The 27,518-nt window shown below is 38.5% G+C and overlaps 1 protein-coding gene across 1 annotated transcript in view; it reads left to right on the top strand.

The window, feature by feature from the left end:
• The first annotated feature begins 5,815 nt into the window (after positions 1-5,815).
• Positions 5,816-27,518, top strand: part of zc3h7a (zinc finger CCCH-type containing 7A) — a 34,969-nt gene continuing 13,266 nt past the window's right edge. The window contains 18 exon segments of the mRNA XM_056451286.1: positions 5,816-5,934; positions 8,196-8,303; positions 8,587-8,626; positions 8,708-8,905; positions 12,114-12,272; positions 12,362-12,442; positions 12,627-12,680; positions 13,729-13,768; positions 16,342-16,649; positions 16,732-16,975; positions 22,901-22,932; positions 23,019-23,190; positions 23,292-23,447; positions 23,528-23,733; positions 24,000-24,047; positions 24,049-24,101; positions 25,669-25,850; positions 25,931-26,001. Of these exon segments, the coding sequence (XP_056307261.1) occupies positions 8,236-8,303; positions 8,587-8,626; positions 8,708-8,905; positions 12,114-12,272; positions 12,362-12,442; positions 12,627-12,680; positions 13,729-13,768; positions 16,342-16,649; positions 16,732-16,975; positions 22,901-22,932; positions 23,019-23,190; positions 23,292-23,447; positions 23,528-23,733; positions 24,000-24,047; positions 24,049-24,101; positions 25,669-25,850; positions 25,931-26,001 (2,112 nt within the window). The 5' untranslated portion in view covers positions 5,816-5,934; positions 8,196-8,235.

Below are 27,518 nucleotides of genomic sequence, written 5' to 3'. Positions count from 1 at the left end.
TCCCTGGGTGGCAGTTTGGGCTCTTGAGGGCCCCTTGTCCTCCAGCTGAAGGGTCTGTGACCCCAGCGGGCTGCCCCAGGGGCCAGCTACTGTCCCTGGGTGGCAGTTTGGGCTCTTGAGGGCCCCTTGTCCTCCAGCTGAAGGGTCTGTGACCCCAGTGGGCTGCCCCAGGGGCCAGCTACTGTCCCTGGGTGGCAGTTTGGGCTCTTGAGGGCCCCTTGTCCTCCAGCTGAAGGGTCTGTGACCCCAGCAGGCTGCCCCAGGGGCCAGCTACTGTCCCTGGGTGGCAGTTTGGGCTCTTGAGGGCCCCTTGTCCTCCAGCTGAAGGGTCTGTGACCCCAGTGGGCTGCCCCAGGGGCCTGCCTACTGTCCCTGGGTGGCAGTTTGGGCTCTTGAGGGCCCCTTGTCCTCCAGCTGAAGGGTCTGTGACCCCAGCAGGCTGCCCCAGGGGCCAGCTACTGTCCCTGGGTGGCAGTTTGGGCTCTTGAGGGCCCCTTGTCCTCCAGCTGAAGGGTCTGTGACCCCAGTGGGCTGCCCCAGGGGCCATGCTACTGTCCCTGGGTGGCAGTTTGGGCTCTTGAGGGCCCCTTGTCCTCCAGCTGAAGGGTCTGTGACCCCAGCAGGCTGCCCCAGGGGCCAGCTACTGTCCCTGGGTGGCAGTTTGGGCTCTTGAGGGCCCCTTGTCCTCCAGCTGAAGGGTCTGTGACCCCAGTAGGCTGCCCCAGGGGCCAGCTACTGTCCCTGGGTGGCAGTTTGGGCTCTTGAGGGCCCCTTGTCCTCCAGCTGAAGGGTCTGTGACCCCAGTGGCTGCCCCAGGGGCCAGCTACTGTCCCTGGGTGGCAGTTTGGGCTCTTGAGGGCCCCTTGTCCTCCAGCTGAAGGGTCTGTGACCCCAGTGGGCTGCCCCAGGGGCCAGCTACTGTCCCTGGGTGGCAGTTTGGGCTCTTGAGGGCCCCTTGTCCTCCAGCTGAAGGGTCTGTGACCCCAGCAGGCTGCCCCAGGGGCCAGCTACTGTCCCTGGGTGGCAGTTTGGGCTCTTGAGGGCCCCTTGTCCTCCAGCTGAAGGGTCTGTGACCCCAGTGGGCTGCCCCAGGGGCCAGCTACTGTCCCTGGGTGGCAGTTTGGGCTCTTGAGGGCCCCTTGTCCTCCAGCTGAAGGGTCTGTGACCCAGCGGGCTGCCCCAGGGGCCAGCTACTGTCCCTGGGTGGCAGTTTGGGCTCTTGAGGGCCCCTTGTCCTCCAGCTGAAGGGTCTGTGACCCCAGTGGGCTGCCCCAGGGGCCAGCTACTGTCCCTGGGTGGCAGTTTGGGCTCTTGAGGGCCCCTTGTCCTCCAGCTGAAGGGTCTGTGATCCCAGCGGGCTGCCCCAGGGTCCAGCCACTGTCCCTGGGTGGCAGTTTGGGCTCTTGAGGGCCCCTTGTCCTCCAGCTGAAGAGTATGTGACCCCAGTGGGCTGCCCCAGGAATTTCTCTACTTGAATAAATAAGGACCCTGTTTCGTCATCACGATTTTTATGTTACTTTTAAAGGTGCAGTAGGTGATTGTCTTCAGAAACATTTTTTGTTGTGCTGGTAGAAACATTACATTCCATGTAATGATTAAAGTAAATGATCTAAATGTGTTTATATGTATTTTTATATTCTGAATAAGGCATAAGACTAAAAAATGATCATCCAATTAAAGTTTGTCGGGCCGATAATTCTCAGAACTCTGATAAGTAGCCCAAACTGTCTGTCAACAAATGTAGATTTGTACATCTGTCCACCCCTGTTCACGCAGTCTGATGCGCCGTTTGTGCATTCACATGCACACGAGAGAGACAGCCGTAAAATCAAATGCTGAATCAAAACTTTTTAAAAACATGAATCAATACTGTAGTTACTTTCACACACTGGAGGAAGGACGACACCATGGCTGAGGTATTTCTTTTAGACAGGTAATGTTATGTTTTATAACTATTTTAGTCACGCTAAGCTGATGTAGATTGTGTTGTTTTACAAATGGGTTACTTGCACGGAAGTGTTGTTCAGCCATTGAAATCTTCTGGCGAAAGATTGATGTGACTATTTTCAGTTTCATAAGAGACCATTTACAGCATCATTGTAAATTTTTATTTAGTTTAACAGCAAAACATAAGTTAATAGCGCTATTCCGCCTAACCTGATTTACTGAGCTGAAGTTGCTTTTATATTTACATTAGCTCATTTTTGAACAATGCCAACCTGTGACGCTCTCCCTATATTGTTTACCGTGCTCTTTTGAATATTCAGTTTGAAAAAGCATGTAAGTATGGCTTAGTAATAAGTGTAATCCTGCACCCCACCGGCCAACCACTTAGCATACAGTAGTGGCTTTAGGACAAAGTGCTTGAGAGAGTGAGACCAGCGATCCTTGCATGCATGAAATATTGCACATTATGAAAGATGTCCGTGCTTGCTACATGACTGAAAACGTGTTAGATGTAATACAGTTTTTTGTTCGGAATTGTAGTTTTATAAAGTACTATAAAGTTTTCTAACTGGCGAATGACATGATCTAGTGGGTTGTCTACTGTCATTTTTAAGATGTGTGTTCCTGATTTCAGGAGGCATGGCTTTGGACGGCAGGTGAGGGACTGTGTTTTCCAAGCTAGTATGCTAACGGATAGCATTTTAGCAGATCCCATACTGCACCTTAAAGAGAAAAAATAGCCATTACTGTAACCTATTAGTACAGCCGAGCAAAATCTGTGGACATCCTTTCAATTTCCAAGCAAAATTCTGTAAATTTATATAATTATTTTGAGAGTAACTAAAAACTTATCACATGAAAAAAAAAATTATAACTTAAGGTTTAAAATGTAGATCCAGTTAGAACCACTTATCAGGTAAACAAAGAAAGTTTTTCATATAATCTACTAAAGAGAGAGAAAAAATTAACTTACAAATTATATTAAGTCGTATAAACATTTTTATATTATTCAATAATGTAACAGAAATAAATATAAAAACGTAATAAATATATATTTACACACATTTACATAAATAAATCCTCAATAATGAGTTTAAAACAATTGCTGATTTCTGTAGGCACAGATTCCATGTGGGCCCACCTTTTAGCCTATGGAGGACTTGAGTAAAATAACAGAAAATTGTCATTTCTTGGAGGAACTGTGCATAATTTAAGAATTTGATTTGGATGCCCAGCTTACAATTTTTGGTTACAGAATTGAAAACCAAATTGATTTAAACCTCCATGCAACAAAAAGAAAGGTTTATTTTTTGACGCCAAAATGAACCTACAGCAAACAAGACCAAGCGGGAACCATCTGGGATGTTTGTTGGGTGTGCACATTTTAACTAACAAATGAAATGTTAAAGCTATTTACCATGTAATTACAATAATGACTTAAACAGTAATATGAATGCAGATAAACAGAATGTTTTTGTATGCCTATTACTAACTAATAACTCTGACACCAGATGTCTCGCACATTCAGGTTAAATTCCCGCCACGCTGGAACTGCTTTGAATTTTAGCAAAGCAGGTATTTGAATGCTACATTTGTAGTGTAATGTACTGTACTTTAATAATGTACTGTAACAATGTACTGTACTGTAACAAAGTACTTCCATAACCAGTGTTGGGGAGAGTTACTTTAGAAAGTAATGCATTACAATACAGAGTTATTCCCCAAAAATGTAACTAGTTGTGTTAGTTACTTTTCATGGTAAGCAATGTGTTACAATACTTTGGAGTTACTTTTGTATTACTTTTTATTATCTGGCTGAGGCTTGATCTCTTTCAGTACTCTTTTTTTTTTAAGTAGAGGAGTTCTGCAATTAACAAAGCACTGTATAACCTACACCTACATTTAACTTAAAAAAAAATAAAATAAAAAATAAATAAATTTAGGATATTGTTATCTGAGAACTTCTTGACCCCAGATCTACTCTACTTTTGTAGTATTTGTCTTAAGCAAGGGCGTAACAGCCATTTTAAAAGTGGGGGGGACAGCTGTATGGTCACCCAAAAGTGATTAATGATTTATTAGCAATAAAGTTAATTTAATAATCTTTTAACCAAAATTCTAAAATAATTACAAAATATTAATAATAACAATAAATAAACAAAACCACACACATTTAAATTAAGCATTACTCTGTGTGAAAATATTTTTAAATACTACAATGCAATTGCAAAATTGCAAGTTGATACTACACATATAACGTGAGATGGACATCGCCATGTGTACTTGTGGTCATAAAAGCAGAACACGTAAATTCACCAATTACTCCCCAAATACATGCAAGTAAGTGGTTGGTGAACGTAGAGAGGAGTAGATTCAACTTTATAGTTACTTTCAGTATGTGTATCTGATATGATTAAAACACATCGGCAAATTATATTTTAATGAATTGTTAGACTTCCTTGTGTGTTTTACAAACGCTAAAGTTCTTGTTTTACTAGTATTTGTGTGTATTTACATGTCTAAATCATAAATTAAGCAATAGGCTGTAAAAAAGGCTGCATAATTGTGATAACATGACACGTCTTTCTCAGCAGAGTTAAGTTGGTCTTGTTTTAGGAAGAAAAAAAAACGAAAAAAAGAAGCACTTTTACGACGGTCCCTTACTGAGAGATTAGTTCAGCGCGAGCTCTCTCTGGCTAAACGCATATTGCGACTGCTCAAGCAGTGCTCGTAATATCGAACGAAAAAAAAAAAAGACAGCTGTGAAACATAACCAGCTTTGTCTTTTTGTAGGGAATACAGTTTAGATCTTTTTAGGGTTAGAGTTTTTTTAGTTAATGCCGTCCGTCACTGAATGTGTCAGGAATACCGAAAACAAAACCAACTTAACCCCGCTGTCTTTCTCTGGCTCAGCACCAGACAAGACACCAGCACCAGGGACTTTACGGTTCTCACTTCGAAACGGAACAAAAGTAGGATTCTGTAACGTTAGTGATTTACCGTGATTTACCCAGCTGTAGCTGTTGCTCCCTTCCGCGTCATACCTGTCTTTGACTGCAAAGTGTATGAATGAAGCTCGTGGCAGACGCTCAAGAGATTCGCGCTGTGATTGGCTGAGTGATCGTTCACTCAAATCAAGTAACAAATCAGAGAACACTTGCGGCCGCTAGGTCAAATAAAACGCGTGGGCCAGTCGGGGGACAGAATAACCTGTTTCCAAAAAGTGAGGGGGACGTGTCCCCCCCGTCCCCCCCCGGTTGCTACGCCCCTGGTCTTAAGTAAAATCACTGTACATTGAGACAATCCCCTTTTCCTTTTCTTTGATGCATTCAAAATAATGAACACATGATTCATTGTGACTTCTTTCATTTTAATTCAGCAATTTATTTTTTTAAGCTAATTTTTAAACTAAAAAGTAACGTAACATAATAGCATTTACGTAATAATATTACTTTTTTATCAAAGTAATGAGTTACTTTACTCGTTACTTAGAAAGGTAATATTATTACGTAACTGCTATTACGTTGCGTTACGTTACGTTACTATTACGTTACGTTACTTGTAATGCATTACCTCCAAAACTGCTTTATTAACGTATTTTATGACAAATAAACAAAAGGCCTGATTGATTGACTGAACAAAGAGCAAGAACAGACTGCTTGTAATGAAATAGTTACTCAGTAGTTGATACATAAAAAATTCATAAACCACAGAAAAATACATGTTCTTTTTTATACTGTACCTGGTTTTACTAGTCAGCGTCCATCAGTCTGTACTGTACGTTTGAAATGGATATCACAGTCCGGTGTTTTAGAGTGTCTCCTGAAGAGGGCGCTGTAACCATCTTCAACTAGTACTAACCGAAAAAGTGAACAAGACGTCATGAAGATCACGTTGCCCAAAGAAGAGACAGGATTGACGAACACATGAAAACATTAGCTATTGTATGGAGCGCTTTCATTCCTGTTGACCACTGATCTACTTCGGGTGAGTATTTTTTAACGTCTAGATTTGGTCGCCCCCATATGTCAGGTTGGCCACTGGTTAGTTGTGTGAGTGGGCAGAGGTGCGCGGTAAAATGCTATCATGCTAGTTTACCTAACATTAGCGACTGTTCACACAAGAGTTTGCATGTTCAACCATTTGGCTTGTACAGGAGATCTGCGCGTTCCCCTCCTTACGGATAAACAGGACAAAGGTGCCAGTTTTACTGTAGATCTATAAATATAGGAATTTTTCAGTTTGTGAAAACAGTTGGCCATACAATGGTCGTGTTTCAGTAAGAAGTGCGTCGCCTATCTAGACAGCACATTTAGGCGTCGAAGGCTCGTTTGGACAGCCGTTATGGGCCATGTGTATAGACGGATCAGCGTTCATTCATATTAAATGCTCAGAAATAGCACTTTCTTTATGAACGGTGTGATAAAATGTACCTGGCTAAATCGATCAATGTCACTGGGCGCATTTCTGTGAATTTCGCTTTTCTACCGCCAAGGGGGCTCAAGTTGAGGAAGTGTGTTGCTTTGTACTGAATTCCTCACAGCTTTTCTTCCCCAACTATGGAAATGTAGTATAGCTGGGTCTGAATGAATCTTCTTTTGAGCCGAGTGTTTTGCGATGCTAAACCGGACGGAACGAGTCCACTACGAACTTGACCGAGCTGCTTTCGCTGCATGAGCACATCTGTCGGTTAACGTTGCAGGCCGAGAACCGACGAATAAGCTGATACAACTTTTATAGAGGTTTAGTTTACGTAGATGTATGTGCCTATGAAGTTATTTTCAATTGAGAAAGCATCATATTTATATAACATTAAGAATAATTATTATTCAGAGACGAATATTTCTGTTTTCTCCTGGAGCATCTGTCTGTCTGTCTGTCCGTCCGTCTATCTGTCCATCTGTCTATCTGTCCATCCATCCATCTATCTATCTGTCTGTCTTTCTGTCTGTCCGTCCATCCATCCATTTATCCGTATGTCTGTCCGTCTGTCTATCCGTCCATCCATCCATCAGTCCGTCTATCTATCTATCCGTCCGTCCAGCCATTTATCCGTCTATCCATCTATCTGTCTGTCTATCATCTATCTGTCCATCTATCTATACATCTATCTGTGTATCCATCCATCTGTCTGTCTATCTGTCTATCTTTCCATCTGTCTGTCTGTCTGTCCATCCGTCTATCCATCTATCCGTCCATCCATCTATCTATCCGTACATCTGTCTATCTGTCCATCCTTCTATCTATCAGTCCGTCTATATATCAGTCTGTCTATTTATCTGTGCGTCTATCTATCTATCTCTTTATCTATCTGTCCATCTATACATCTATCTGTCTATTCATCTGTCTGTCTATCCGTCCGTCCATTCATCCATCCGTCTATCCATCAATCTGTCCATCTATCTATACATCTACCTATCCATCTATCTGTCCATCTATCTATACGTCTATCTGTCAATCCATCCATCTGTCTGTTTATCCGTCCATCTGTCTGTCTATCTGTCTGTCTATCCATCCATCCGTCTGTTTGTATATCTATCTATCTATCTATCTATCTATCTATCTATCTATCTATCTATCTATCTATCTATCTATCTATCTATCTATCTATCTATCTGTCTGTCTGTCTGTCTATACGTCCATCCATCTGTCTCTCTGTCCATCTATATATCCATCCATCCGTCCGTCTGTCTCTGTCAATCCATCAATCCGTCTATCTGTCCATCCATCCATCCATCCATCCATTCATCTGTCTGTCTGTCTATCCATCTTTCTAGACATGCAAGAACTGTTAAAACATAACATTATTCATGTTATATTAAGACAGACGTCTGTCTGTCTCTCTTCTATTTCTTCACTATTTTAATATTTCAGCCTTGTGTTTCTTCATCTAAGTTTAACAATATTTCCGTAGTATTTGTCATTATGCATCATTATATTTTACGCATTTGAACATAGTAGCATGTTAAGTAATTACGTCAGTTCAATTTCTCTGGAAGTCCTTTAAAATCAACTTCTAAAAATTGTTGCGACAACATTACATTAAATTAGATCTAATTGGTTGCTGTTTAACTAGAACTAGTGCTTTTTTACCTTACTTTATTACTTTCCATAATATTAGTGTCAGTGTGTGTCATTAATAGAAATCTGCTTAAATTTTCTCTATTCTATACTAATGTAATTTGCTTTAATTTTCTCTATTGTAATGTAATGTGCTTAAATATTTTTCTATATGTATGTAATCACAGGCATTGAACACAGTCAAGTCCTACACGCACGCATGGGAAGATGTCAGCCACAGGCCAGGACCGAAGCAGCCGATGGCAGGACATTCAGAAAGGACTGCAGTTCATTCAGTAAGTATTATCAGTATTTCAACCTGTGAATAGAGCTTGTTTGACTTCAGTTTATGCAATAGAGGAAACCTGTGAGAAATGGCTGACATCATCCACTGATGTTTTATTTCTGGTATGAAAGAAAGAATTTGGTTGCGGTTTGAACACTTTCTGGAATTCAAACTACCCACAACTTTGTTGCCAAACCCCATTAATAAACAGTGACAGGTTTTAAATATGTTATTATTCATGTTCTTTGCATCCGTGTTTCATTTATTTTTTTAAATCTTCCCTCTAATCGTAGATCAACCCTGCCTTTTCCTGGCTCTCAGGAGCAGTATGAGGTAAACACTCCTCACTCTGTCAACAGCACTGATTTCAGTTGAGAATTCTTTGTTTATATTATGCATCTGTTTGTCCTCCAGGTGTTCATTCAGAGTTTAGTGAGGAATCTGTTTGGTGAGGGAAACGACGTGTTCCATGAAGGCGAATGGGCACGAGCTGTTAATTTATACACTGAGGCCTTAAACATATCGGAGTATGCAGACTCAGAGGACATCCTCATCTCTCAAGATCTGAACGAGAAGCTTCATGCGAACCGCGCTGCTTCCTACTTGAACATTGTAAGAATAAGCATTCACGTGCATAGACTCAATTATTGAGGATGCATTCAGTTGATCAAATGTTTCTATTTAATAAAAAGCCTGTTTTCACACATATTAGATTGAAACAGTGTTGTTTTCAGCATTAATAATAAGTGTTTGTTGGCCACCAGTTCATCGTTTTAGAAAGATTTCTGAAAGATTTTGTAAAAGTAATGATGTTTCACAATAGGGCTGCACGGTATTGGAATAAACTGACATTGCCAGATTTTACTTTCCTGTGATATGAATTTAATACTATTAGGAAATAATTCATCATTTTACATTGATTGGGATTTTTGAGTACATTTGCATAAAATATGCAAAATTATACAAAAATATACATGGTAAAATTGCACAGATGACAACATTACAGCAAAAATAAAAATTAAATAAACAGTATTCCATGGTTTTTAGTGAAGTCTAATGCTGTGTTCACACCAGACGTGGAATGCGTGAATTAATTGCGCTGTTCGCACGTAAATAGACACTTGAACATTTCAGCAGGGTGTTTTCACACGTCTAGTTTGGAAAAAGTCAGAAAAGTGGGTGTGTCAAGCTCTTTAGGTGGGAGTGTCGGGGAAGGGGAAGGTTTTGGATAAAAATGGGAGTTTCCGTTTGGGCACGTGCTAATTTTCACAGAGGGAAAACAAACATACAGACACAGAGGAGAAAGACAGTGACTGTGTTTATATGGACATCAGTAATTAAATTATAAATTTTTCAACTTTAACTGCAGTTTGGGACTTTCACTTTCGTTCAGGAACATTTTATGCTTGGCCCCCGTGACAAACCAGATACTGCATGCGAGGAACTGCTGGAAGAGTGCAGTTTTAATGAAATGTTTGATACCGCACGTCGTATAACAGAAAAAAGCCTCCACATTTTTCGGTGACTTAGATGCACTCGGTAGGTAGCGTCAGAAAGCCGTGTGTGTATAGACTGTCCTGTCACAAAATGCGCCGAAAATCGTAAACGACGGTAATAGCTTGATTGCGGTGTTTACATGTTTACACTCGGAGAGCAGCATTTACAGCGGATCTTTCAGTCCATAATATTGTAGTGATAACGTACTGTAAACTTAGTAACTTAGAAATCATTTTGACTAAGGTATGTCTTTAGAAATTGAAAGAGTACTGCTGACGATACAAACTAACTTTGCCATCTGAATAAACAAACAAAGACCACTGATAGCTTACCAAATCTGTAGAGACAGGAGAATCAACACCAACTGGAGCCGCATCTTTATTAAAAGGAGACGTGCGATAAATTGGGATTTCACCATTTCCAGATCCGAAAAGCTCTCAGGTAAAAAATGTTCCTTACAAACCTATTTCTGTGGTGTGTCGTGTGCACTGTAATCCACACATGAGTCCAGCTGCGCTCTCATAGCAGGGAAATGAAAACAAAACCTACGTTGCAGCACATTTAAAAATGCAACACTGACGACCTGTCTACTTCCACTTGTTTTGGCAACACAACGTATCGTCTCTCTGCCGTCTGAAAACTGTAACCGGTAAAAACAGTCTTCGAAGCTATCACGCATATGAAGTTGCACCGCATACACAAAAGAGTGCGCTGATTGGTTTGAACCAAGTCTTTCTTATGAGTTAATGCTGCACACTCAGAGACGCCACGATGCACTCGCAAGTACAGACGTCCCACTCTCCACGCTGGATTACACGCAAGTATCTAATTGCCGTGACACAAAAATTCGTTTCAAACCAGAAGAACAAATTTACTCATCGCAAAAACAAACAATTTTCACTTTTTAATGAAAGATGTGTCCTAATAGTGTTTTTAGCAGCGTGGGACACGTATATGACTATCAACATCTCAAAAAATGCGTTTTGGTGTTTTGTGACTCTTTAAGTTCACTCGCTTCATTTGCTCGTTAAATCCACTTCAAAATTAATTTCAGAACAGATGCGAATTCGCATCATGGTCAGGGCTTCTGTCTGCCTGGCGACTCTAGTTTCATTGCTAAACGGCTAACATGGATTTTATTGAGAGAATAGCTGTTTTTATGTGATTTAGGAAGGCTGAAAAACGGCGTCAATTTATTTGGAGCCATGTCTGAGTCCACTAGATATGCAATATGCGCGTCAATCGCACAAAACGATCAACCTGCATGAATCATGCCGCAGGATGTCTATTCGCTTTGCATTGACTTAACATGTAAATCACAAGCACTTGACACTTCATTCACATCTGGTGTGAATGCAGCATAACAGCATTGAAAATGCAATAATCAATTCTAAACTGTACTATATAGTCTTCGTTGTATAAATAATTAAGCACAATTCATCTTTGTTAAAGTGGCAAACTTGATCATTTCTTGTGCCCAAATGGTTTAAATTAGCATGAAATCTAAAGGCTGATTTATACTTCTGCATCAAGCGCACATGTATGGTCCGGAGCAGCTTTTGCGCGATCACATAGCCCTCGCCGTGGCTGACGCCAACGCTGACACGCACCTCTCAAGTTTAACTATACGTTGCAAAGACTCGAAGCGCAATCTCTGTGATTGGTTGCCTTGGTAGCGGCCGATGGAGCGATTGTTTACAAGTGTCTAGTCACGTGAAGAAGATCTAGATGGAAACTGTTGTTTTGTGTTTACCTTATGAATAAAGTTGTTGCACATCTGGCGGTTCCCACCTCTCAATCATAAGGTAAACACAAAACAAAAGTTTCGATCTGGTGCTCCTTCAGCGTGTCAGCATCTGTGTGCTGTCAGATGTGCTCTAACATTAGGCACATTCAAGTCAAGACTGAAAACCACATCTGTTTAGCTGTGCCTTTACAGAATGAGCACTGTGCTACGTCCGACAGAGCACACTATTGTCTTTTTTTCATTCCTTTAAACGTTGTTTTTAACACTTTTAATCATTTAAAAATTTTCTAATCATTTTATTGTATTTATGTAAAGCACTTTGAATTACCATTGTGTATGAATTGTGATATATTAATAAACTCGCAGAAACGATATATTGTGTAGCCCTATTTCACAATGTTACTGTTAAACTATATTTTTGGTCAGATTGCTTTGAATAAGAAGGTATAGTTCAAAAATATAAAAACCCAAGAAGTACATTTGCACACAGTATTCGACAGCTACTTATGCTGCAATGTTAATTGTCTCCGTTGGTTTTATTAATGCACTGTAATGTGTTTGTGGTTATTCACGCAGGAGCTGCACGATCAAGCTCTAGAGGACTGTGAAAAAGCTCTTCAGCTCAACGAGAGCAACTACAGAGCACTTTACCGCAAGGCTCGTTGCCTAAAAGATATAGGGAGACTTCAGGAGGCTTATGAGGCAGTTGCTAAATGCTCGATGGCAGTGCCTCAGGTCAGAGCATTTAGATTTTAATCAAGTTGTTTTTGCATTACCCAAAGAAACGTGCATTTTGCATCTCATGTTTCTTTGCTCATTTGCAGGATACTCGTGTGATTGAATTGACCCAGGAGCTTGCCAAAATGTTGGGATTAAAAATCCGTAAGGCTTATGTGAGAAGCAAGGTAAAGTTACTGTGTGATTAAAATGAACTAGGATGCACCTTGTCTCTAGCTATTTAGGAGGAAAGCATTTAATTTGAGTCATTAATTGTTTATAATTGTGCCATGCTTACAGCTCATAATCTGCAGTTATTTATATCTGACCTGTTTGTTCAGTTGTTTTTTTTTGCTTCTTTTTTTTCCCCAGCCTGTCTTAAATGTTTTGCCTGGGTCAGGTATATCCGGAGCTGTTAATGATAAGGTAAAATGCTTGCTGTGTGTATTTGTATGTTTGTGTTAAAAATGATACATTTTGACTAGGGGTGTCAATGCAGATAGAGGCAATTCAAAATCGGTTAAGTAATAGATGAAAACGGGTTACTACGTACTGACGTCATTTGTCTCCTATACGAGATGTCGCAGTAGAATACTATGGCGAAGGAGGCGAGGACAAGTAAATAAAACACTCCAACTACCTAAAAGGTAGATAATTATGCACAGTTCAACTGCTTGTGAGTTTGCTATAAAGTCTTTCATTGACACTGAAGAAGGCACAGCACATTTCACTACTAGGGAGAAATGCTGTAAACTCCATCTCTGCCTCTCTCTCTCTCTCTCACTGGACGTTTGACCCACTGGCGTATTCGTGAGGTAACCTTTCCTCTCCTCTCGGTGGTTAAAGCTATACTTGTGGATCCAGACATGAGCGTGCCTGTGGTTCCACAGTGTTCCACTGTGTCTATTATGGATTACCTGTGATAACCCCGCATTATGCACATATAGACTGTAACCGCGGCTGTTCTTCCCGCGTTACTCATTGGTGAACAGCGCTTTCATTTCTAAAGCCAAGCGCAGCCCTTTCTGTTGAGCGGGTGAAGACCAATCATAGGCGTGTAAGACCTCGCTTGACAGCATTCAAAAAGCAAGCGGGATAATATTTACTTTAGTTTATTTGCTCTGAATGCGCATGTTGTTTTCTGTGCATGTATTGGAGTTTTGTTTGATGCATTCAAAAAGAGTGTTTTCATTGAGCAGGTCAAATAAAGGCACAGTTCATATATCTGACTGCTTGTATTAAGGGACAAAATTGTATTACAAATAATATATAAATATTAATATACTTATAGCTTTTAATCAAAAAAATCTTGTTGTGAAGAAAAAAATCTAATTATGTATGAAGAGCATCATCAATGCACCGAGATATCGAATTAAACCGAATCAATAGCATGATAATCGTAACCAAACCGTGAGGCCAGTGTAGGTTTACACCCCTAATTTTGACATTCTTCTGTTTCTTTATTTCCTAACAGCATTCACAAAGCTCTTCGTCTGTGGATGATATTGAAACTGGTAAGAATGTGTATTTTTTTTATACTTCTATATAATCTTTTTGAGGTTAGCAAGAGTGTTTTGAGTCAAATTAATGCTTTTATTTAGCAAGGATTTGTTAAATTGATCAAAAGTGACTAATGACTTTAGAATGTTTTGAAAAGTCGGCACCAATAGCTTAGTGGTTAATTGCGTCGACATACGCTCATGCCAACCTGAGTTTGGTTTCCGGCTCAAGGTCCTTTGTTGAACATTTCTCTTAGTTTATTCCTGTCTCGCTCTCCACTGTCCTAGAATGTTGTGAAATTAGCACTTGTCTAGTTGAATGTTTGAACCAGGGATGCACCAATGTATAGCCTGCGGATATTTATTGGCCAATTTTTGGATCAAATTGAAGTTGTTGGCATATCAGCAATAATATGAGAGGCAGATGTTGATGATTTACAATTTATGAGCAGGCAATGAGTTGCACTTCTTTTTAATAATCCAGCGTTCTTCTCAGCGCAAAATATATTAAATGTATGCAAAAAACTAAATATAATCTGTACAAATTTTCAGACCTGAGTGTAATAACTTCAAAATGTCAGATGTGCATGTGGAAAGCAGCTAGGATTCAGTATGCTCAAAACCAATAGTTAGTTTGAGCTTAAACATCTTGGATTATAGTAAAAACTGACAGCTCTTTACTTCAGTGAGTCAATCATTTTCTGGAGCTGCAAAATTTATATAGCAAAGGCTTATATGTTTATATAGGTTTATATGTTAATTTTGTTAAATAAATGTATAATGTTAAGTCAAGTAAAAGTAACCATTATTAAAAGAGATACTGAATATATTGTGTGCGTCTTAAAATATTAGACAGTTGAATGTTAAATGGAACCTGTCAATGTTCAATGTACTGTATGAAATTGACCAATATCAGAATCAGCTGGAAGTTTCTTGTTAACCTCTATTAGTATCTGCCAAAACAAATCCTATCTGCATTCCTAGATTGGAAAGTCACAAAAAATTAACAACTCATCCTTACTGACTGAAAATAGGATTGTTATGGGAAGTGTTGTGAGGAAATTGCGCCAAAATATGGTATTTAAACTTGGCTGAGAAGATTACAGGCTTCCAAATGAACATTTGAGTGCACTAAAGGGTGCCTTCTTATTTGATTTCACATTTGCCTGGTTGCATCTTCGTTAAAGTGACCCACCTGCCCCAGTGGACTGTTGTCACATTGGTGGGTTTTTTGGCTCTGAACCCATGATTTGTAATTTTGTTTTGCGTAATCACATTGGCCATGTAGATAACATGGCACTGGAGAAGCCAAAAAAGGCTTAATGTTACGGAGACCCAGAAGGGATGTAATGGTGGCGGAAAAAATGTGTGGAAGAAAAAAAAAACTGAGTAAAAGAAAGTTTTTGCATGCTGTCACCAAGTTTGCATTTCCTCACAAAACTATTGTTCCTCAAACATTTCCTGTTCATATTTTAAATATCTTGATTTGTATGTACATTCAAGCATTCACCCAGAGTATGAAAGCAATTCCTTTCATTAAATGGTTGATGTGCATAATGGATACGTCTTGCAGTGGTTGAGAGCTCCATACTTCACCATGGAGCCTTTCAGAGTGAATGCATTAGAAAATTTATGCATTAGGAAATTGATAACCTATTAGAAAGAAGAAATTCGTTAAGCATTTTATAAAAAATATAGGCCTAGATCTATTCTATGTTCAGTCAAGCATGACCCCAGAGTATTATATTATATTATATTATATTATATTATATTATATTATATTATATTATATTATATTATATTATATTATATTATATTATATTATATTATATTATATTATATTCAGGGTTTCTGCAAGGTCTTAATGTCTTAAATTTCAAAAACAAAATTGTTGGCCTTAAAAAGTCTTAAATTCCACTTAAATATTATGTCGTAGGTCTTAAATCACTTTAAACAGGTCTCAATTTTCCGATGTAAAGTAAAGCTATTCAATTGGGCCAACACCCAATTACAATAATCCGTCTTTTATTTTTAAATATATTTGTTTTTATTGCAAAGAGATACAATTCACAACAGCTGTTAGACATGTTTACAGCAATTTCTCCTAATTCAATTCCCTAAGCAGGGAAAGAAAACTAAAGCAACACATCCCCTTACATGATCTTCCATTAAAACAAAAAGTATTTGCAGAAGTAACTGGGGCATTAGAAAAAAATCCTTTGTGTTTAGCCCTTTATAAGTCAGAAATTTCATTCATAATGGTCTTAAAGTCTTAAATTTGACTTAAAGAAACCTGCAGAAACCCTGATATTATATTAGCTAGAGTCACATCACAATATCTATGCTGAAACATTATATTTTGCAATCCTGATTTATAGTCGATCGATAGAAAATAAATATACTTTTTATTTAGTTTTATAATTCTAATATTATTTTGCTGTATTATTGTTTTTTTATTTTATTTATTTACTTTTTTGCTGTGCTTTCGATCAAATCAATTCAGCCACGATCTTACAAACCTCAAAATTGTATCTAATAAGTTTGCTGCTTGAAGCGTTCAGCTCATTAATGCCTCTTTGTGTCCACAGAAGTGGGCCAGTATATTCATGGTATGAGCGGCCCACTACCTGTCAGCATGCCAGTGTCTTCAACTGTCAGTGAGAAGGAAGAAGTAGAGTCCAAGCCTCTGGTTGGTCTCATTTCACCACCAGTCATCCCGATAGAGACACACAATCCAGAGCCTGTTCCCATGCCTTTACATATGCCACTGGTCAATGGAACCAGGCCCAATGACTCTTATGCAGTAGCAAATGCTCACTTAGACTTTGATACAGATATTATTGGAGATGATCTGGATGAGCTATTGGACCGAGCAAGTCCTCCTGAGGCTAATTTGGTAAGCTAAAAGTGCACGTTTGCTCAAACTGCATGGATCATATTTATGCCATGTTTTTTTACATTTTATTTTCTCCATTCAGGATATTCCCACAGTTGACGGACCTATTCCTTTACCTACCAGTATTGCTGTCAGTAGTTCAATACAGAGTCCTTTGCTCATGCCTTCTCATCTGAGCCATCCATTTTTGGGCATGGATTCGCACTGCACTGTAAATTTACCTGCACCGTATCACAAACCAATTTCATCGTATTCTCTTGGTCTGGACACATTTTCTTCACAGCTGGATTCGTTGGATAGTTTGTCACTCTCAGAGACTCAGACAGGTATGTTGCTTTTTTTTTATTTCTTATAATGAAGAAAAAAGGGTTCAAAATTGATGGCTTGCACTCACAGGCACATGCAAGAGACAGAACATTCAATATTACAACTGCTATTAATTAAAAAGGAAATTGTAAAATCATTAATAAATACCTCAGGACTAATTTCCAAGTGGCTATTTTATGAAATGGCAATCATTATTGTCACCTTATTTCTAAAAACCTAGGAACCTGTTCAATTTTGTCACTTTAAATCCGGAAATTCCACAGAAAATGAAATGATCAAAGCAATCCATTCAAGATCATTTGACTGAACAAGAGCTTTTGGTATATTTGACAACTTTTGGAACCACTATAACATAAAATTTTGTTGTCCTTTGGTGTGACGCCTCTATTTATTGAAAATGTTCAATAAGTCCAACAAGTGATGGAGAACAAAAACACATTATTCATAATTTATATGAAATAAATGGCACTATATTAAGATGTGTTTAACAGTGAAGATAAATCACTCTCACGCTATTTGTATATTACTGTATTTATATATATTTTTCTGTTTTGCTGTCTCACACCAGAATTGCCAGTGATAAATCTGATTAAGCTAATGAGCCCTTATATTTTTCTCAAACATCAGGCATCAATCTACATAAATATATGTTTTTTTCTTTTTAAAGTTCACTAAAAAAGCTTTTATTTTAGCCCAATCCCAATTCTACCCCTTCCCCTTGTTTTGCGCATTCAAGTGAAGGGGTGAGGGTGTCCCAATTCTTTTTAGCTTGAAGGCGTAGGGCTAAGGGGAAGGGGTAGATATCTCTTTTAATAGAGATTTTTCAGGACCACACTCGAAACCAAGGGGTAAGGAAAATTTTCCAGAATACACCAGCCACAGCGGTTGTATAGCTGCACCTGGAAGTAAGGAGATCCACAAATTTGTATTTTTAGTCATTATTACAAATTTTTACAACAAACAAACAAATGTTAATACTATCAACCACATTCGGGTTTTACAGTCATGCTTAAAAAAACAGCTAAAATAAAAACCGCTAAATTTGGCTATAAATTTAGCAATATAGCCTAGCCTTGAGCAGATCGAGAGCCTCTGGAAACTACCTGCTTACAAAGAAGACTTCATCGGTTTGTTAAAGGAAGGATCAGTAAAGACTGTCAGAACATGGATCAGTGCATCATGGATCAGTTTCTTCCCCCATTTCACCAGTGTAAGTACGTGCGATTAAAATTATTGCCTCGTTTACTTGCAAATTATGTATTTAGTTGTGTTTTGTTACTTGTAACCGCGTGTACTGTATCAGGTTAACTCTTTATTTTCTCATATCGCGTGTAAAGCCACGTTGAAAACGCGACGAAAGGGACCCGTAAGTAAAGTGAGGACCGGGTCGCGGTTGAAATTGAAGAAGGGGGGGGGGGGGTATTATTTGCGGATATAACTGTGGACGTGGGTGGTGAGGGAGGTGTCGCCGACGCCTCTATGGACGCGCCGGCCCTGTGTGTGTGTGTGTGTGTGAAAAGAGCAGGTTAGACTGTGATGGGCTAGGAGATCTCCTCGCCAGTTCTTGGACTGGACTTTTTGCTTGATAAAATAGTTAGTCGTCTGTATTTTCTAGTCCATCGTCTGTTTTTACATTCACCCATCGGCAGCCAAAATCCACTATGAAGCGTGTATGCACTGTGACTTTTATATTGTTGATTATCTGCTGGGCATTTCACTCTGTCTCGCGCTGAAGCCTGTCAGTGTCGTCGACCAATCGCATCAGGCTGTCATCGGTCCAATCAGCGTAGATTAGCTTCGCGCTGAGGATGGGTTTGGGAACAAATGAATCGCTGAACAATTCATATGGGAGTCACTGGGATAATTAGGTAAAAATAAATGCAGATTATAAGACCATGAAAGTGTTTTTTGTCCTTGCATGCATATTAGACTGTTGTTGGAGACCCTTACAACCTAAATATGACCCTATTTCATGTATAATATGGGCTAATGTTTTTGTGTTTACATAGATGAATATGGCCACTGTGTAAACGTACAGTATAGTTACGATCTTATTGCCACATTATATCGTCATGATAACAATATATGCCTTCAGTGATTTCCTGAAGATAAATACCAAAAAATAAATCAACTGGAATAACTACAGCAGTCGCGATCGTCTGATTTTCATATGAAGCATGAGATCGCGATGGCATATGATGATGTGTGCAGGTGCTGTAGTGCGGTCCCATTTCTTATGGGTAATTTTTGAAGCCCTTCCCCTTCACACTCTGTTTTAAGGGCCAAGGGGGAGGGGTACTAAAAAATTATTGGGATTGGGCCCTTATGTCAACTACCTATATATTCAGGGCTTTTTCTTTGAGCCGATGCACAAAAGACATCCACAATATTGGAATGGCCTGAGGATGCTCAAGAGCATGTTCACTGCATCCACAATCATAGATATACACATGAAATGGACTCGCATGTAATAGACTATTTTGATTAAACGAACTTAATACACCAAGACAATGGCCTAGCTATCATGACATTAAAAAATTATAGTTGTAAAAAGTCATATTGAATTACATTTTTAAAACTCGTTCTCCGTTGTGAAAGATAACCAAGATTTTCTGGGAGTTTAAATCTAGGCTCTTTGTACAACCTGATGATGCACAAAGCTGTGGCAAAATTATTTATTTATTTATTTTTTTTTATTATTATTATTATTATTATTATTATTTTTTTTTTTTTTGGCTAGATTACATATATATTTTTTAAATTATTTTTTGAGAGATAGAGTAATAAAACATCGAAAATTCCAAGATGGCCAAGGGATAACAATTAAAAACCGTAAAATAGCATGCTGTAGGAATGAATTAGCATTTTACCGCGTCTTGTTCCATTGTCCAGAAGTCAGTATAGATATTTTGCTAAAAATATGAAGGCTTCTTGCTGAATATCTGTGGTGATCACAAGCTCAGAATATTTTTACTGTTTATTTAATGACTTAAATTACATCAGCAGGAACTCCCTTGTCATATTAAATATTTTGCATGTCTTGTAATTAAAAATTGCATGGAAAAGCAGAAGTTGTCACTGACCTTAACTTGTCACTTGAACTCAATTCCCTTTTACAACCTCATTGTGTTGTTTTACATTATTCTAATGCTTTTTTCACTTCAGAATATATACATCTAGTTAATTTGGCTAGATTATATTGAAGAAAATAGTAAAGGTTTTGGACTTGCTGTTTCATATGAGAAAAAAACATTTGATGTCTAAATTTCTAAATGCTTTTAAAATTAAAGAGCCCATATTATGGGTTTTTGAAAATGCCCTTCCATATAGTGTGTCACACAGCTCTAAGTGAAGTGAAATATCCAGCTAAGGCTTAAATATGTAAGTGTACAGTGTTTTAAACTATTGATTCATCTATAAAAGAGTCGACTCATAGTGCTTCAAACGAGTCGTCTTGATAACGAGTCATTAGGTGTTTCGTGATGACGCGGCTACGAAACACAAGTAGTTGCACGCGCAAGCCCGGGAGATTTGAAACCTGCGGCCCCGCCCACTAACAGAAAAAAAGTCACACACACAGAGACACACACAGACACCGGTCGAATGAAATCACGCTGTGCAGATGGATATTATTGACAGTTCACCCAAAGATGAAACCTTAGCAATATAGCCTAGCCTTGAGCAGATCGAGAGCCTCTGGAAACTACCTGCTTACAAAGAAGACTTCATCGGTTTGTTAAAGGAAGGATCAGTAAAGACTGTCAGAACATGGATCAGTGCATCATGGATCAGTTTCTTCCCCCATTTCACCAGTGTAAGTACGTGCGATTAAAATTGTTGCCTCGTTTACTCTAGCTTGCAAATTATGCATTTAGTTGTGTTTTGTTACTTGTAACCGAGTGTACTGTATCCGGTTAACTCTATATATTCTCAGATCGCGTGTAAAGCCACGTTGAAAACGCGACGCATGCCGCTTTGTTTACGGATAGTCAGCAATGTGTGTATTTGCGGTTGAAATCGAAGCTTGGGGGGGATGGGGGTAATCGCGGATGTAACTGAGGACGCGGAGGGTGAGGGAGGTGTCGCCGCCGCGCCGTCTCTATTCTGGACGCGCCGGCCCTGTGTGTGTGTGTGTGTGTGAAAAGAGCAAGTAGATTGCTAGGAGATCTCCTCGCCAGTTGTTGGACTTTTTGCTTGATAAAATTGTTAGTCGTCAGTATTTTCTAGTCCATCGTCTGTATTTACATTCACCCACTGGCAGCCAAAATCCACTATGAAGCGGATGTAACTGAGGACGCGGAGGGTGAGGGAGGTGTCGCCGCCGCGCCGTCTCTATTCTGGACGCACCGGCCCTGTGCGTGCGTGCGTGCGTGCGTGCGTGCGTGCGTGAAAAGAGCAAGTAGACTGCTAGGAGATCTCCTCACCAGTTCTTGGAGTTTTTGCTTAATAAAATAGTTAGTCGTCAGTATTTTCTAGTCCATCGTCTGTATTTACATTCTCCCACTGGCAGCCAAAATCCACTATAAAGCGTGTATGCACTGTGACTACTTTTATATTGTTGATTAGCTGCTGGGCATTTCACTCTGTCTCGCCCTGAAGCCTGTCAGTGTCGTCGACCAATCGCAGCAGGCTGTCATCGGTCCAATCAGCGCAAATTAGCTTCGCGCTGAGGAGGGGTTTGGGAACAAATGAATCGCTGAACGATTCATATGAGAGTCGCTGGGATAATTAGGTAAAAATAAATGCAGATTATAAGACCATGAAATTGTTGTTTGACCTTGCATGCATATTAGACTGTTGTTGGAGACCCTTACAACCTAAATATGACCCTATTTCATGTATAATATGGGCTCTTTAATGTCTAAAACTCTAAACTTAGTTTTTACTGCCGTTTATTTTATTTATTTGTTTTTTGCTGTAATGTACACAGTGGCTTTTGCAACTTGTTTTCATGATGCGATTATTTATAATTAACATATTACCAACAGGTTAAAATGCAAGTAATGTACAATGGATTTGTAAGCTTATATAGTGCAAGTGTTTAGTGATCAGCTCTTTTCTACAGCTAATTTCTCTAGCAGACTCACAAACCGTGGACACTGAATGCAAATGTAGTTCTATGTTGCATTGTTTGCAAGATATTTAACTGATATCTTTCACCAATTGAAACGCTGAGCAATTTTACAAACATGAGAGAAATGTTTATTCATGTTTACAAATAGCGAAGAGGAAGGAATAATCTTGTCCTTTTGCTATGCTGTTATTTGAACTGTGGTTTCTGTACAGCATCAGAGAGTCTACAAAATGATTTAAACGTCCTAATTAAAATGGACAACTTGAAATGTGAGACTCCTTAATTGAAAGCAAACTAGTCCAGGTACGTTTTATCTAGGAGTCAATTCAAATGGCTTGGACTAACAGATAAATTTAAGAACATGGCTATTAAAAATGAAGATATGAAGAAGGTTTTAGTCTGCGTTCTTTAAAACGGTTCTGCCATGCATATAATTTTACATTTCATAAATATTATAGAGATTTATTTTCTGCTAGAATCCAAAAGTAAATGGAAATGTCTTATTGTGTCTGTGTTTGAGGGGGATCCAAGGTAAATGGTTATAGTCCTGCATCACTGCATCACACTTTCACAATAGATTTATTGAGTGCCACTCCTGGAGCAATTGTGATAAATGACATGAGTCATTGAGCCACTTCATCAAACCAGTCATATTTTATAATTGGCAGTCTTTGTAAAGTGCAGTTGAATTAAATCACCAAATCTAAAATTCACCTCAATTTGGTGTCTTCACATCACAAAGTGTTAATTTTGAACCCTTTGTCAGTGACTTTTGTTTTTTAGTTTGTTTATTTTCCTTCATAATTTCTGAATTTCCTTTTCTGTTTTTTTTTTTATCATTATGGACCAGATAAAGCTTTTAGCCAGCATCATTTTCTGTCGGTAAGAGTTAATTTATTTCAATATTGTTTTATGAATATTCATCTCAGTGATTCTCTTTAGTTAATCCCAGTTATTTGCTTTTTCAGATGAGCAATAGCGACATGTCAGTGCCAACCATTCCACCCATCGGGATGGGTTACTGCACATCTGATGGGACGTACGCCCAGGAATATCCACCGCAGTTAGACCTCGCTAAGAACCCACTTGCTGATACCCATGATTTTAAACAAGCCTGTTCTTCATGCTACATTAAAACCGGTGAGCATCAGTCATGCAGGAGTGTTGCTAAGCAGCCAATGCAGTGCATGACCTTTTAAAAGATGCAAACAATGAGGTTTCTTTTATGACTGTGTTCACAGGCCTGGGTGTGCTGGATTACACTTACCTTACAGAGGACCACAAATGCAAAAAAGATTTGCTTTTGGGAAGAACCAAACATGTGGAACTTCAGACGTGGAAACTTATTCGGCCTAGACCTAAAAACCAGTACATGGGGCCTTATTATATTTGCAAAGGTAATCATGGTGTGTCTCTTTGGGGTTTCATTTCTACTGCTTTACAAGTTGCTGAAATTCTTCAAATTGGGCTTTTATAGATGTGGCGATAGGACAGGAATGCCGGTACCTTGGCCACTGTACCTTTGCTTATTGCCAAGAGGAAATTGATGTGTGGACGCTTGAGCGCAAAGGCTTCATCTGCCGGGACAATCTGTGCGATCCTTATGGATCTAGACCTAAGATTAATTTGACTGTGGCCAAAATCCTACAGGAGCATCATGGGATATTTCTGTTCCTCTGTGAGGTAATGGCTGTTTTGAATGCTTTGCTTAAAATAGATTGAATTACTTACTAATCCAGTGTCAACCAGCCTAAATGAATCATGTTGATAATGAGTTCAATCCTTCTCAGTTTTTCTTTTTAACACTCCCTGTCGTTTCATCATCGAACCGGATTAACTGGTTTTGAATAGAAGGGATTTTCAGTTTTACTGTTTGTTTTTCCGTCATTGCTGAAATTTGCATCGGTTTAAACTTGTACAAATACCTAACATGTGTGACCTCTCTGTAGGTGTGCTTTGATCACAAGCCCAGAATAATCAGCAAAACCAATAAGGACAATCCCCAGCCTATGCTCTCACCCAGTGACAAAGCATGCGTTTGAGGAAAAGAAGTAAGCATCTCTTCTTGTGGAGACTTGACCAGACTCTAAATGCCATGCAGCCTGAATTAATAGTTTTTTTTCTGGTAGTGAGAATTAAATGAGGCCAAATGAGGGCTGTTTGTATGTTCAAATGTATTTGGTTGGTAAAAATGAACCAGCATTGTTGTTGTTATTAGACTGTGAAGTTTTCTGAACGGTGTCAGTAGGCCAGTTTCACACCCGCATCTTATATGAAAGTGTTTGCATGACGAAGGTGTTTTAATGGTGCACCCGATTTAAACCTCAATATAAAACTGCATCTGAGGCAAACCAGCACTGATGTACAGTCCATAACATTGATAATGTTAATACAGCTATAGGAAAAAAATCAGTTTTATATATTTTTCTGGATTTACTATTTTTACGTCTTAGTAAAATGTAATTTTGTACTTTTTTTTTTTCTGTAAAAATAATTTTTACTACACTAAATTTTAGATGCAGCATAATAATAATAATTAAGAAAACATTTAACAGATTACAATTGTGATGTGCTATTTAAAATGCGATTCACTATAATTTCATAAAAGAGCTGCAGGTTTGATGTGGTGGTTTTAGTAGCGCCGAAGAAAGACCAAGCAGAATCACAAAGTTCGCTACACTATGCTACTGTTTGTTTAAAACCATTTTAAAAACCAAGGTTGTCAGTTGTTATGAAAAATTAAAAAATATAACTACAGTATTTTAAATTCAATTAAATAAATTTGATCTAAAATCTTATATATAGATATATAAAACCTTTACATTTACATAGTTACATTTTTTCATATTGATTTTATGACATTCACGGTGCATTAACAATGCTTTTCGTACACAATTTTAGATTTTACTTCACAGCACAAGCATTCTTATATTAAAATGTATAATTTATTAAGCCAAATGCTTCAGAACTCATTGGACGGGGCATCACAGTGCAGATGGAAAATGACCCAAAGCATACTGCAAAAGCAACCAAAGAGGTTTTGAAGAGAAAGAAGTGGAATGTTATGCAATGGCCAAGTCAATCACCTGACTCAATCCGATTGAGTATGTATTTCACTTTGTGATGACAAAACTGAAGGGAAAATGCTCCCAAAACAAGCAGGAACTGAAGACGGTTGCTGAATAGGCCTGTCAGAGCACCTCCAGAAATGAGAAACAGCGTCTGGTGATGTCCATGCGTTCCAGACTTTAGGCTACAATTGACTGCAAAGGATTTACAACCAAGTATTAAAAAGTGAAAGTTTGAATTATGATTATTATTCTGTCCAATTACTTTTGGGCCTTTAACAAGTGGGAGGCACATGTACAAACTGTTGTCATTTCTACAGCGTTCACCTCTTTTAGATACAAATACCCTCAAATTAAAGCTGACAGTCTGCAGTTAAAGCACATCTTGTTGGTGTATAGAGCCAAAAATGTCTCCAAATATTTATGGACCCAACTGTATATACAATATATTAAGTGGCCTTTCAATTTCATTTTTGTAGTCCAGCACTTGTTGAGATCTTTTATTTAGTAATATAGATTTAAAACCTTTCTTTCCCTCCTCTTCCTCCAGGTGCCTTGTACACTATTTAAGGGACAAAACGGTCAGGTACTCCAAAGTTCGTCCATACAACCCTTTTTGCCAAATGGATCTGTGTCGGCATGAGGTGCGATACGGTTGCCAGCGAGAGGATTCCTGCTTTTATGCCCACAGCCTCATCGAGCTCAAAGTGTGGATGGTGAAGAGTGAACAAGGTGAGCAGTCGACCAGATTATCAGGAAGTTTCTGAGTTGATGAAGGCTGGCACGTTTACCATTGTTGTGGTCTGTTTCAGGTATCACACATGAAGGTATTGTTCAGGAGTCGCAGAGATATTGGAATATGAACGCTGCTGTTTATTCACAGGTGAGCTTACATTGGCATACATACTGCTCACATATACATTTATATGGTTTAAAGGGATGGTTCAACCAAGAATGTCAATTCTACGGCTTATGCACCGTCAAGCAGATCCAAATATTTATGAGGTTCTTTATTCTGCTGAACACAAAAGAAGATATTTCGAAGAAAGTTAAAACCGGTAACCATCGACTGGCATAGTAGGAGAAACAAATACTATGGACAGAAATGTTTACGGGTTTCTTCAAAATATCTTTTTATTTTGAGCAAGTGAAAGGAGTAAATGACTTTTCTTTTTTTTCCTAACCAAAGTAGTGTAAAACTATTCAAAGTAGTTCCGAGATGCCCAGTAGATGACAAAGTTGAGCTAAAGTATAATGTGCAGAAAGCAAATATGCGTAGAACTTCATCAGCATCCCTTTTTAGGTAGATTTTTTTCAGTCTCTCAGTAGGATGTCTCTGGTCTTGCCCAACAGCAGGTAGCTGTAATGCATTATTTTAGTTTATACTCTACATAAAAATAAAGAATCATGTCTTGCTTACAATCTGCTGTTACAGCACACAAATTAACGGTAAATACAAATGAACAATAATACTGTTTTGTCAACAAATGTAAATTTATTGTGCTATTTCACAAGTCTTTGCATATTGTTATTTACACTATTATACCTCTTAATTAATTTTAATGTAAATTTATTGGCACTTATCTTGTATAAAAAGAAATACTAATTAAACTAAGACTGCACGATATTGAAAAATATCATTGCACTATTTAGTTTTTCTGTGAATATGTTTTTATATATTGCAATATATACACTTGCACCAGATGAATTGAGAAATTCTTTCTAAATGGACACATTTCACTTGGATGGATTGGGATGATTCTGTAGTCAAATGAATAATGCATACAATTAAATAAACAATCTACAAGTATATAGGAATGCTATTATAGTAAAAGATACAAATAAATTGAACTGTTTAATGCTTTTTCGAGAAGTTTTGAAGAGAATAATCCAATGTAAAGTATTATTGCGAAGTCTACAGTGCATAAATAAAGCAATGAATCATAGTTACAAACAGTACAATTTCTTAGGCCTGAATGCTTTTAAAATCCTCACACTGTCACAGACATCAAAAACGCATCCAAAATGATCCTGCGATGTGACCATTGCGAATGAATGAATGTGATATCCATGCTGAAATTATATATTGTGCAGCCCTAAATTTAACCATAAATTAATAAGGCCATGCACGTGGGTATATTTATAAATGGAGTTTTCCCTGCATTCATTGTATTAAAAATCTGTTCACGTAAAAATGCACTGTCATACATGTTAAAGGCACACCAACTCCGATAAAAGCCTTGTTTGCTAGGTTCTAGCCAAATGCTGAATTAAATATCTGTGTCAGTACTTTACAGTACTTTAAGTCAATGCAAAGATGTAAACAGGCAGATTACATCACACGGTGTAGACAATGCAGAAAATATGACGAGTTTGCCACAAAACATGCTAAATCACATC

Source organism: Danio aesculapii, chromosome 25 (genome assembly GCF_903798145.1).
Source record: "Danio aesculapii chromosome 25, fDanAes4.1, whole genome shotgun sequence".
Taxonomy (NCBI): domain Eukaryota; kingdom Metazoa; phylum Chordata; class Actinopteri; order Cypriniformes; family Danionidae; genus Danio; species Danio aesculapii.
The sequence above is the reverse complement of the archived record's forward strand: the minus strand, read 5'-3'. Positions and strand labels throughout refer to the sequence as shown.